Source organism: Chinchilla lanigera, unplaced genomic scaffold (genome assembly GCF_000276665.1).
Source record: "Chinchilla lanigera isolate Chin_1 unplaced genomic scaffold, ChiLan1.0 scaffold00049, whole genome shotgun sequence".
NCBI classification, from domain to species: Eukaryota; Metazoa; Chordata; class Mammalia; order Rodentia; family Chinchillidae; genus Chinchilla; species Chinchilla lanigera.
The window spans coordinates 8447773-8460181 of NW_004955450.1; the positions used below are offsets into that span (position 1 = coordinate 8447773).

At 46.4% G+C, this 12409-nt stretch overlaps 1 protein-coding gene across 7 annotated transcripts in view; it reads right to left on the minus strand.

Moving 5' to 3' along the window:
* Map2k5 (mitogen-activated protein kinase kinase 5) overlaps positions 1 to 10486 on the minus strand; it is a 250682-nt gene extending 240196 nt beyond the window's left edge. For all 7 annotated transcript variants that reach the window (XM_005393687.2, XM_013518967.1, XM_005393686.2 and 4 more), the window contains exons 1-2: positions 10328 to 10486; positions 3677 to 3725 (exon numbers count right to left, since the gene is read on the minus strand). In XM_005393687.2, coding sequence (XP_005393744.1) covers positions 3677 to 3725; positions 10328 to 10462 — 184 coding nt within the window. In that variant the 5' untranslated portion in view covers positions 10463 to 10486. The remainder of the gene's footprint in view (positions 1 to 3676; positions 3726 to 10327) is intronic.
* Between the last annotated feature and the right edge of the window lie 1923 nt (positions 10487 to 12409).

The window sequence follows — 12409 nt, forward strand, 5'->3', positions numbered from 1 at the left end:
TAAAATAGAGATCTGACAGCTGCCCTATCTCTTGCTGTTTAACTGGGAACACTAAATACAATAACCCTCCCTCTCTCCCTCTCTCCTTCTCTCTCTCTTTTTGCAATACTGAGAATTGAACCCAGGGTCTTCATAATGAGTTCCCAAGCCCAGTTTTATTTTGAGACAGAGTTCTGCTAAACTGCACAGGCTAAGTTCAAACTTGCGATCCTCCTGCCTCAGCCTTCCAGAGTGCTGGGATTATCAGAATGTGCCACCAGGCCTGGCAACAGCATCTCCTCTGTGTAAGAAATCAATTAGCACTAGGTAAACTTTTTGATATAAAATATACTACTGTAAATATTTCTTCGAATAGTATTTATTTGAGTCTTGCTCACTGTACTCATAAACCACTGAAAATTTCCCCCAAATTCCACTAAAACAGCTTATGAATTATATATTAATTATTTCAGATAGCTAAGATAGATAAATTAATTGATTGATTGATTGATTCCATTTACCGGTTCAGATTTCTGTTCCCTAGAACAACCATGAAAAAAGCAGCCTAGGATTGCAAGTCTATAATGGAAAGTACATTATAAACCAAAAACACAAAAAATCTAAGGCTTGCCATTATTTTCTCTGGGTGTTTTCTTTTCGATTTGTTAGCTTGCTTGCTTATTTATTTATTTATTTATTTATTATCTAAAACTAGTCCAGATGCAGCTGAGTACAAATCTGCTGCCCCTGTTATGGGAAAAAGGAAGAATACCATGTCAACTCACTTAATCCTTGAAGTCTAAACTTTTTCTATATTTACATTTCACAGGGTTTTGTGTTTTTTTTTACATGCTTGGTTATAAAAGTGCATATTTTACAGCCAAAATGATGTGTGTTTGGGTCTGGGCCCCACCACTCCCTAGGGGTCACCTCTGGCAATCATTTCAGGTCTCCAAATTTTAGTGTTCCCACAGGTACACTCCTCCCACCTCACAGAGTGAGTGTAAAGATTACTAAAGCCACAGCAGCAATCTCTGTAAAGCACCAGAGCACTGGCTGGCACAGAAGAGCCCATGAATAAAAGATAGTTAAAATAACCCAAGTTGTTTTCATAACTGTAACTCAGGGAGCTCATGGGGCAGGCACAGGTCTCAGGGCCCAGAAAGCAAGAGTACAAAGTAAGCTTCTTTCTGGCGTGCTTAAAAAAAGCGAGAAGACACAATTTCAGTTACGACAACTCTCAGGGCAAGTCAGCACAGTGGCTGCAAATGTACGCAGTGGAATCTGCTCCAGAAATTCCAGTTGACCACTGGCTTGAGCAAGATGCCCACAGATAATCCTTTCCTTGAAGAAGACGCCCTTAAAGGTGATGTCCTTAAAGGCAATGTCCATGCTTGGCTAAAACAGAGCTGCTGACAGTCCATCACTGCACTCTGTGGCGATCTCGTGGGCGTGACTGAATGAGCTAACCACGGAATGCTCGCTGGAAGTCCCCAAATGCTAACTCACAGGCTGGCAGTGACACCCGGCACCCCACGGAGCCACCGAGAGAAGTCTGTGCAGAACTTGTAACACTGTGTGTATTTCAGGTACACGCTGTGCTTCTCATACAGTCTAGCTAATACAACGCTAATTATATTAACACTCCTACTCCTGATAGCTTTCGAAAAGCAAGTAATGACTGTTGAAAATATTCAAACACTAGAGGAACACTTAAAGTCAAAAGTGAGCTCATTTACCCACCACGACCTCTCCAAGACCCCACATCCACTGTCCAGGGGATATCCCAGGAAAGCACTGCCGTGTGCACTGCTCAGGTCCTGCTCCCCCAAAATATTATATGGGGAGGGGGTAGCTGTGTGTATAAAATGGGGTCATGCCCTACATCATTTGCTTACCCAACAGTAAGTAATATCTGTCTTTCCATGTCAATGCACAAGACCCTAATTTATTCTCTTCAGCTACTTCTTAATACTTCAGGATATGTATCTATATAATTTATTAAACCACTGAGAAGGCATTTTGCTTACCTCCAATATTTGGCTACTAAAAATAATCCCACAGTGAACACCTTGGTTGAAGGGCATTCAGCACATGTGTCCAAATGGAGGCTATGCTGAGTCAAAGGTTTTGCACATTTTATGACATTGGTAAGTTTTGCCAAACTGACCTCCAAAAGGATGTCCCCATTGTACCCTCTTGTCACTAGCCATCTTCTTTAAAAAACAGGAACAAAAAATGTATTATCACAGAGGGACATGGTGGCATATGCCTGTAACCCCAGCACTCTGGGAGGCTGAGGCAGGAGGACTGCCAAATGTGAGCCCAGCCTGGGCAAGTTAATGACTTTATCATACCCTGTCTCAGAATTTTTAAGAAAAAGGAGATGGAGAGTGGGGATGTAGCTCAGCAGCACAAGTGCCTGCCTGGTAAGCATAAGGTCCTGAGTTCCATTCCCAGTACAAAAAAAAAAAAAAAAGAGAAAAAGGCCATGGAGATTGTTACGGTTTGTATCTAGATGTCCCCACCAGAACTTCACGTGGTCAAAGAGCTTTTTCACACGTGGCTGAATCTAGAGTGTGTGATACTGGGATTAAGGGTGTGTGATCAGTAAATGAGCCCACGGATTGGTTTAGCTTGCATAGTTCTGGCTACGATTAAGGGTGTGACTTATACCCCACCCCCAGGGCAGGTAGCCTGCATACAACATAAAGGACAGAAGGAGTCTTTTCTCCCTCCCTTCTGTTGCTTTTGCTGTCTTCCGCTGCCATGAACTGCTGCCCCTCTGTCCTATGTCACCCTGCTTGGGAGCCAGTCGATTATGGCCCGAAACCTTTACACACTGTGAGCTAAATAAACCTTTCCTCACTTAACTTGTGCATACTGGGTTATTTTGTCTCAGCAACAAGAGAAAAGCAACTAACACAGACATGGAACTATAGCTCAGTATGAAGGTCCTGGGTTCCATCTCCGGTACCACTAAATAGATAAATAAAGTTATGCTATCATGTGGAGAAAACAAATATTTCTACATGGAAAATTGGCCTTTGTCTTCAAAATAAGATGAGTATCCCAGCTCCAAACCTTCCCTTTGCCCTTATCAGCACTTGAGCCCCAATGCTACTGGCTAAGCTCACAGCATGACCTCCCCTGCAGTGACCTGGTTTGCATTGATACTACTTTTCTAAGAAACCCAGCACTGTCCAGGAGCCAACTCGGCAAAGAGGGGAAGGATGCAAGACCCGAGAGACTTCCACCATCACTCGGAGTGCTGGGAGCCCCACTCAAACAGAACTGTTCCGTGCGGCGCTCACATAAAAGCTCAACTCTACTGCCGTGTTTCAAAGCCATAAAGGATTAAAATCTCTTAATCAATAATCATTGGCCTACAGGTAGTTTACACGTTTCATTTTGTTCCTCAATATTATTATGGTGAGGAGCAAGAGCAGATAAAGGTCATGTTGGTAATTAAAGCTATATTGTAGAAATATGCACACCCAAGATATGATTAAATAAGAAAATATTACTCGGTTCAGTATCATCATTAAACTTGCATTAATTTATAAATATTTAAATGTACCATATGATGATCATACATAATCTGTTTTTGTCAGTTTCTAAAGTAATACAACCCATAAACCCTTTGAAATATTACTGCAGGAAGAAACAGTCAAGAAAGTATGCAAGCCAGACTTACATTCAAATGCTGTAGTTGTGGCTTCGGGCAAAACCTGGCCTATCACATCCTAAACAAAGAAAGAATAAAGAAACACAATTAGCCATCTTCTTTATTGCTAACATGTGGCAAATCCTAGAGGAAATATGAGAACCTGGAGAAGATTCTTGAAATGCTGGCATAAACTATAAAAACATTAGCTCATAATTACACTTAGCCCAGTAAAGTAAGCCCACAGTTTAAGTATCTACGCCAGGCAGAAAAATTTTTAGAAAACTCTGTTTACACACACACACACACACACACACACACGGTATCTCCTACAGGAGGCTATGGAATGTATTTTGTCGGGGAGGGCACTTGGGAGTCAGATCTGGGGGAGGGATCACTTAATCTGATTATCCTCCAAAATGAACCTAGTAATACTTACAGAAGCGATGTACAAATTAATGTAACGAACATAACATTGGCACCTGGCACATTGTAGACTATCAACAAACATCATTTCTGATACCTAACGAGTCACACAGTGCCTTGGGCTCAGTGGTGGGAAGTCAATACCCAAAGTCTCCACGATGATGACACAAACGCACAAAGCTACGTTTCCTATAAACAATTTTTGTCAACCTTTACTTTTAAGCAATGGGAAACATATTTAATGACACCAAAATAGAAGTTAATCTAGCTCACCAAGAACTGCACAAAGTGTATATGATCTGATATCAATGTGTAAACAAATCTACCAAGTTGAAAACCATTAAAAATTATAGTCTACAGAGACAGTTTCAGGGAAGAGCCACAGAATGGCTAAGTTCTACGAAACACGACCCTTGTTATGTCCAGAGCCACCGGAATGGCCCGAAAGCTCACTTCTCTCTGGGAGCTCTGCCACAGTATCCCTCCCGGGCTGTGCCACAACTGGCACCAGGCGGCCAGCTGACAAAGCCGCTCTCGGTATTTCTCAGCAGGGAGCCCGCAGCCCTTCCACGCAGGGCAGTTAGCGGAGTGGCGGCTGCAACTCCCTTCTAAAGGCAATTCTTTAGAAGCTTCTGCTGCAGCGGCATTTACATAACAGTCTTGCCTCTACAGCGCAGTTTTTCCCCCTGAAATAAATCTGCGCACATAAAATTGATCAAAGAGAATGATCCTGAGCAGTCCTTACTCATCAGAGTCAAAAAGAGATTATGCTTTCTCTGACTCTGGTCCTGGCAGACAGAACACTGACTTTTTGAGTAAAAGATGTGGGGTTAAAAATGCTTTCTACACGGTGAAAAGGAAAAAGCATTTATTAACAAGAACCTGTAGAATGAGTAAGAATAAAGTAGACGGGCAAAAGTGTCACACGAGGGCACAGATTCTGGAGCCCACCTTCCGGCTGGACACTGGCTATGCCTCTCACTACTGGGGCAAAGGAGCCACTGGGGGCCTCGGTTCCCTTACGTATAAGGTGCGATCATGACTGTACCTGCCTTGCAGGACTAGTGAGCTGACATTCATAAAGGGGTCAGCAGAACGCCCACCATATGGCAAGTGCCATATTAGGGAGCATTAAATACATGAATCACCGATTCTTACAAAGCTCATAGTAAAACCTTCAAACTCAGCACTCAATGATCAGTGGAGGAAGATGGTAATTGCTCGCTTGCCTTCTTCCGCAGCACTGACTGAAGACTCTTTCTAGCCAGTGCAGGAAGAAATGGGGAGGGCCGGGAACAGAGGGAGGGACACTCTATCCCAGTCCTCCCCACCTAGGTCCTCCCTGGTTACTTCCAGAGAGCTCTGATCACTGCCAAGCAATCCTGAGATGTGAACTGCACTCCGCAGAATAGCCAAAGTAACTTAGGATCTTTTCTGCTAGTGAAGAGCAGACCCCTTCAAAGAGCAAACTTCTAAGAGGCCTGCTGGACAACAGTGGTATGGTTTGCCCACCAACATTACTCAAGGCCTTAGGTCTGATATGGGAAAAGGAGGAGAGGGGGACAGAAGCAAACAACTGAGAGATTCAAGTGAACACAACTGACCATCTTACTGCTTCAAAGAAATAAAATGGGACTATCATAACAACACAAGGGTATGAAAATTACTGAGTATCTGCTGGTCATTTTTAAGCCGGATACATTTAATGATTTTTTGGTACATTTTCCACCTATACTTTAGGGACTTATTCAGAATTTATTTCCAAATGACCCTTTCTTACCCCCAACAAGGTGACATTTTACCTCACCTAACAAAGTTGCAAAACTTAAATTTACCTATCTTGGTGGTGATCATTTCTTCTTCCCTTAGTCCTTGCAATAAATCCAGTAAATACCTGACAGACCCAAAACACACCTGAGTATCTACAACATGCCAGGAGCCTTTTAAGTAAACTAGAGAAGGCTTTAGGAAGATTATAATCTGGTCATAAAGATAAAGACTAACAATATAAGACACTTCTAGGATGATAAGAGCCAACTAAAGACATAAATAGCAAATGGTGCCAGGCTTGGTGGCGCACGCCTGTAATCCCAGCATTCGGGAGGCTGAGGCAGGAGGATCGTTGTGAGTTCCAGACCAGCCTAGCCTACAGAGTGAGCTCAAGGCCAGCCCAAACTGCAGAGCAAGACTCTGTCTCAAAAACACACAAACACACAAAAAGAAAGAAAGTAAATGGTGGTTGCTAACTGACCAGGCCAAAAAAAAGGCAAAAAAAAAAAAAAAAAAAATCACAGGTTCAGTTTACAATGAGGGGAAATCAAACGGGGACTTAAGAGATAAGATACAAACAGCAGAGAGGACAGGGTGGGATATCCTCCCCCATCAGGCCTAAGCCAACCCAATCTGCAAAGGTTTTCCAGATCTCCAGGAAAGATGAGAAACAAAAAGCTGGAAAGTGGGCATGACGGCCCTTCCCAGTGTCCCTGCCCTTTGAGACCAGGTAGGCTTCCTTCACAGGACAGCCAGTTCCTGACAATTCAGGTAAAAGACAAGGCCCTGGGGGCCCGGGACCTGCCCAGTGTCTCCTAGTTACTTGGTGAGGCAATGCCTAAAGCACTGGTCAGACATCCTCAGTTACTGTGACTCAGTGACACACACTCTGGGTGGCCTTAGCAGGGCATTTTCTCCCTCCAGGGTTTCATGCCCCATCATGTAAACTGGAATGGGAAGCCGGGCGTGGTGGCGCATGCCTGTGATCCCAGCACTCGGGAGGCTGAGGCAGGAGGATCATTGTGAGTTCAAGACCAGCCTGCACTACAAAGTGAGCTCAAGGCCAGCCTGCACTGCATAGCAAGACCCTGTCTCAAAAAGACAAAAAAAAGAAAACTGGAATGGGAGTTGGGTCATGGTGGTGTGAGGCTGAGGAAGGAAGATTCCAAGTTCAAACCTACCCTGGGCAATCTAGCTTCTTCGGCAGACCCTGTCTCAGCATACAGAATAAAAAAGGACTGAGGATGTAGCTCAGTGCAAAGGCCCTAGGAGTTACACAGGGGTTGCTTGGAGGAAAGGGATGCTTCCAGGTTTCTTGTGGCTTTAAAGTTTGAGGTTCCAAGCCAGAGATGCTGACATTCTGTTGGTTTTCGCATTTTCTTGACGAAGCAATGAGGTGAAGTGGGAGTGAAGATCAGAGAATCTAGGCTTGCACACCGTAAAGCTGCTATGGACAACACGGCACTCAGCACGGCAGGCCCTCTGTCTGGCCCTCCCTGGCTCACCCAAATGGACACCCTTGTTGGCCACCACTGCAGGGTCTCTGTTAGGCCAGTCTGCCTTGAGCCAGGAACAACTGGGAAGCACTCAAAAAGCAGAAGGCCAAGGCCCTATTCCATGTGTCTAGAGGCAATGCTTCCTGAGCACTTACTGCAGGCTAGATCGCCCTGAGCATTTCACAGGACTCCACTCCCACAGTCCTCAGATCTCTAAGCACTACTTTTATCCTCCTCCATCTTTTCTAAAACAGATGAAGAAACAAATAAGGAGACACTTGTTCAAGGGATAGGGCTTCCAATTCAAACTAAGGCAGTCTGGTTCCAGATTTCTTCAGTATTTTTAAGGGGGAGGGCAGCACTAGGGATTGAAGGTAGGTAGGGCCTTGCATGCTAGACAAGCGCTCTACTACTGAGCTACATCTGTAGCCCTTTTAGTTTTTATTATTTTGAGACAGGCCCCTGCTAAGTTGCTAAGCTGCCCAGCTATGCTTGAACTTGCCATCCTCCTGCCTCAGCCTCCCAGAGCGCTGGGATGCTAGGCATGCACCACCATGCCTGATTCCCAGTGCTTTTTATTTTCAGACAGTCTCACAAAATTGGCTAGCTGCCCTCAAACTTGCAATCCTCCTACTTGTCTCCCAAGCAGCTGGATTTACACGTATTCCATTGGGCTTAGCTAGTCCATCTTTTTAAACATTATACTGATCGACTTAAAATAATGCCTTCTTTTTTTTGGTCTTTTTGAGGCAGGGTCTTGCTATGCAGTTCAGCTTGGCCTTGAACTCACTTTGTAGCCCAGGTTGTTCTCGAACTTGCAATGACCCTCCTGCCTCAACCTCCCGAAAAATAATGCCTTCTATTGTTTCACATGAGTAAAGTGAAAGAAAGTACATCTTGCTCAACCAGAAACACAATCTCACTCTCCATAAATCTTTGGGGCAGGTATCAACATCTGTATTTTACAAATAAGGAAACTGAGGCTCAGGAAGGTAGAGTGGCTTGCCTACTTAGCAGGACAACGGGCACTGAACCTCAAATTTCTTGACTCATAACCTAGTACTCCATGCACAGAGCTATAATGCAAGCATACTTTTTTTTTTTGAGACAAGATTTCACTATACAGTTCACACTGACCTTGAACTCACTTTGTAGCCCACACTGGCCTTGAACACAGTGATCCTCCTGCCTCAGCCTCCTTAGTGCTGGGATTATAGGTGTGCACCGCCATGCCTGGCAAGCACCCTATTTTAAGCTCCCTCATTAAACAGGTATCTTGGGGTCCTCTGAGGCAGCAGAAGGGAAACAGAAATCTCCTTCTCCTCCAGAAGTTTACCTTCCAGGGGTACAGATGAGCAAATAATCGTGACCAAATGTGTGCTCTGCTGGGGTATGCACACGAAGCTGCAGAACACAGAGGTGCCACGTAACCCACACTCACATGGAGGACCCCTGAAGTTTGGCATGGCAGGGGAGGCCAGCTGTAGAAAAGGGCAGAGCAAGGACAGCCTGGGCACTGGGGAGAACTGACAGTAACTCTGCTTACCTGGAGCACAGAGCGCTCACGGAGGTGTGGAAAGAGAGGAAGCTGGGTGCCAGGCAGGTCAGAGCCAATCGAGATGCACCCAGAGGACTATGATAAGGAGTCTGGGCCTATGGAGAAAATCTGTGTGCATCAGTGTGGAGAGCTCCAGATGCAGGGAGGACAGTACTCCCTCATGAGGCTGGAAGCTGCTGGCTCAGTACAGCCTCTGAAAATCTGCATGCTTGGATGGTCAGCAACATCCAGAACTCAAAATAAACTTACAGGAATCAAATTTTTATCCAAGACAATAAAAAAAAATCACAAGTCTTCTTCAAAACCTGCCATTCAGGCCCCTCTTACATGCAGGTAAGTTCTGCTATGTCTGCCTCTTCCAACGTGCCTTTTGGATTCAATATATAAAATGGGCACAACGCAATCTGTACACGTCAAACTGAGACTACAAAGCTACAAAACAGCCAGGCATGGTGGCGCACACCTGTAATCCCAGCACTTGGGAGGCTGAGGCGGGAGGATCGTCGCGAGTTCGAGACCAGCCAGAGCTACAAAGTGAGCTCAAGGCCAGCTTGAACTGCATAGCCAGGCCCTGCCTCAAAAAGACAAAAAAAAAAAAAAAGCCACAAAACAGCTGCAGCATGAGGTAAAACTACTAAGAGAAAGGAAATCTGAGTTTTGGTACGGACTCTCCCAGAAACTACACAGCTGTGAAGAAGTCCTCTTACCTCACCACAGTATTTCCCTGAGAAGAACAAAACAAAACAGCAAAAGGTGCATGGGCCAAACAGGGCCTACTGGGTCACGCTCAGCCCTAATGTTCCATAATTTCATTTGAAATATATTCTGGGTATCCTAAAGGTAATACACAATCATCTCTAAGATGCATATTTCCCCTCTACTTTAATATCTCTGAAATCGGGCTGCTTTTGTCATAGTTTCACAGGCAGTGTTTTTTTTTCTTTCTTAGCGGTAGGTAAAATTTTTGTCTTAGAACGCAGGACATCTTAGGTTGTGCGCAAATATTGTAAGTTACAGTCGCCCTGGTTTCCCTGCCCCAGCAGGCCACCAAATTCAGAGAACTCAGAAGAAAGACATGGCTGGCATCTGGCCAGGGACATTCCTCGATCACTCGGGACAGAACTCTCTTGCAAACTTAGCTTTTAATATCCCGATTGGTAGCGTCTGTGCGTCCCTGCCCGGGCTGTGCGCTTGCTGAGGACAGGGGTTCAATCTGATTCACTTAACTTTCCAGGGACCCTGAACATCCGCCCGGCCTCAGTGGCTGCAACTGATAGACGCTGTGCTTGAAGAGAGAAAAGAAAAAGCTACCTGCCCAAGGAGGCCGGCAATGGCCACCACCAGTAGCGCAGGCCACCGGGGGTGAAGGAGCTGCTTACCCCAAACTCCGAGTCCCCCTCCCTGGGATTGGGACACTGAGATACCACTCACCAGCACATCTCTGAATAGTAACTGAGTCCCGGAGTGCACTGTCCAGTCCACCGCGCCACTATTTGGGATCTTGATGCGAATCACCAGCACCTGGTTCTCCATGGCGCGGCAGGGGCCGGGGCCCAGCCACAGCATTACAGGTTAAAGGGGCTCACATCCTGTCCCCTGCGAAGGAGGGGCTCCGAGCGGTGACCACAGGGGGCGCGAGGACGAGGGGTGCCCAGGAGGGGCCCGCCGGCACGACAGGGCCAGGCTCGGGGGTTCGGAGGGGTCCCCCGGGGAGGGCGCCCTAGGGAGCGGCCGGGGCCAGGAGGAACCGGAGGTCGGGAGGTTGTGCAGTTGGAAGAGGACGAACGGGACGGTGACGCTCTGGGCAGGCGGTGTGGACCTGCGGAAGCTGCAGAGCAAGGACGGGGGACATTCAGCGGCAGGTGTCCAGCCCTGCGCAGTGCCGAGGGGAGGGTCCCGGACCCGGCGGGACTCGGTCCGGGGCGACCAGGGAGGAAGCCCGGGGCTGCCGGACCCCTGGAGAGCTGAGGGGGGCCCTGCGCGGAGGGTCAGGGAGCCAGTCCTCTCCCCTCTGGGAACCCGAGGCCGCGGCGCGTGCGGTGTCAGCCCCCGCTACCCGAACCGCGCGACCCGGCTGCGACGGTGGCGGCGAGAAGAGGAAGGCGGCGGCGGGCGCACTGTTACTCCGGAACCAAAACGCGCCGGCGCCGGAACCCCGGGAGCCGACGTGCGGGACCCGCCTCCCGCGGCGCCATGTTGGAAGAGGGCAGCTCCCGGGCGGACCGCCCAGCGCCGGGCGCGCGCGACCCCGCCAGAAGGGCGTGGGGTGTTGTTCTCGCGCGGCCTCTAGATCGTCGTCGCCCATTGAGGTGACCGCCTTTTCTCGACGCTTGTGAAAGGTTAAGAGGTGGAAACATCTAACAGACGAAGGAGGAAACTGATCTAGGGCTAGAGTCTGCCAAAAACCAATTTTAGGCTTAAAATCGTTACTACCTGCCTTCACAGGAGCCTCAAAACGGGACGGCGGCTTCCATGTACCCCCACTTGGTCAATCTGTGCTTATTTGTGCCTCAAATCAATAAGGGCAAGGCAAAGAATTGTAGGGTTACCCCTTATTCCAAGTCATAGGTCTGGAGGATCATCATGTGTCTTGCACATCAGCAGAACGCACTTGAATTTTTTAGTGAGGTTCCCTGGGAGTGCCCTAAAAATACACAACAGCCCCCCCCCCCCGGCCCCCGTTTCAAAAGTCATAGGGAAGAAACTCAGTGAGGAGTTTAACTGCTTGGGGACAGCTGCAGGAATGGCATTGTGATCTTTTATTCAACCGTTGCAAAAACAATCAGGTCTAGACCATATATTTTCAACTAAATTGCAATTGCTTATGCAGTCAGTGATATCAGGACAGTTGCTGTAAACCTCGGGTATTTTTAAATGCCTTGTTACTTCAGATCTTAAACTATATAATCCCGTCCATCTGTGGTACCTATACAGAATTTATTTACACATGGCAGCATGTAGCTTCGGCCTTCCTTTTATTGTGATGAAAAGTGCACATATGGGCTTTACTTTTGGGGTCTGAATTTGGATAAACTCAGTGGGGAACAGTCTGTTCCTTGAGAACAGGTAGAGTTGGTTAGTGTGAGAAGGCAGAAAACTGTATGTTGATCATTTTTAGTATAATATTTTTTCTGCATAATTGTCACTACCTAAATTTCACTTATATTTAATTGGAAAGGCCATTGTAGGAGATAAATTATCACCTTTTAGTTATTGTAACTTAATAGCTTAGGTAGAAACGCATTTAGTCAGATCCTCTAGGTATTCTAGGAATTCCCCTTCCAACCTGCACTTGACTCCTCTGAAAAATAAACCCATTCACTCAAGGTCCCCAAGTACTTTTTACTGAAAGTTCATTTCCCATTATTTGAGAAAATAGACTGCAAAACTAGAGATTTTCTATGTACCTATGATTTGCTTAAATGTCTTTTATTCGTAGTACCATAGAGAAACCGACTCCATTTGCCCAATTTGCATATATATTGTGAAGCTTTTCTTACACAAATAGCAAAC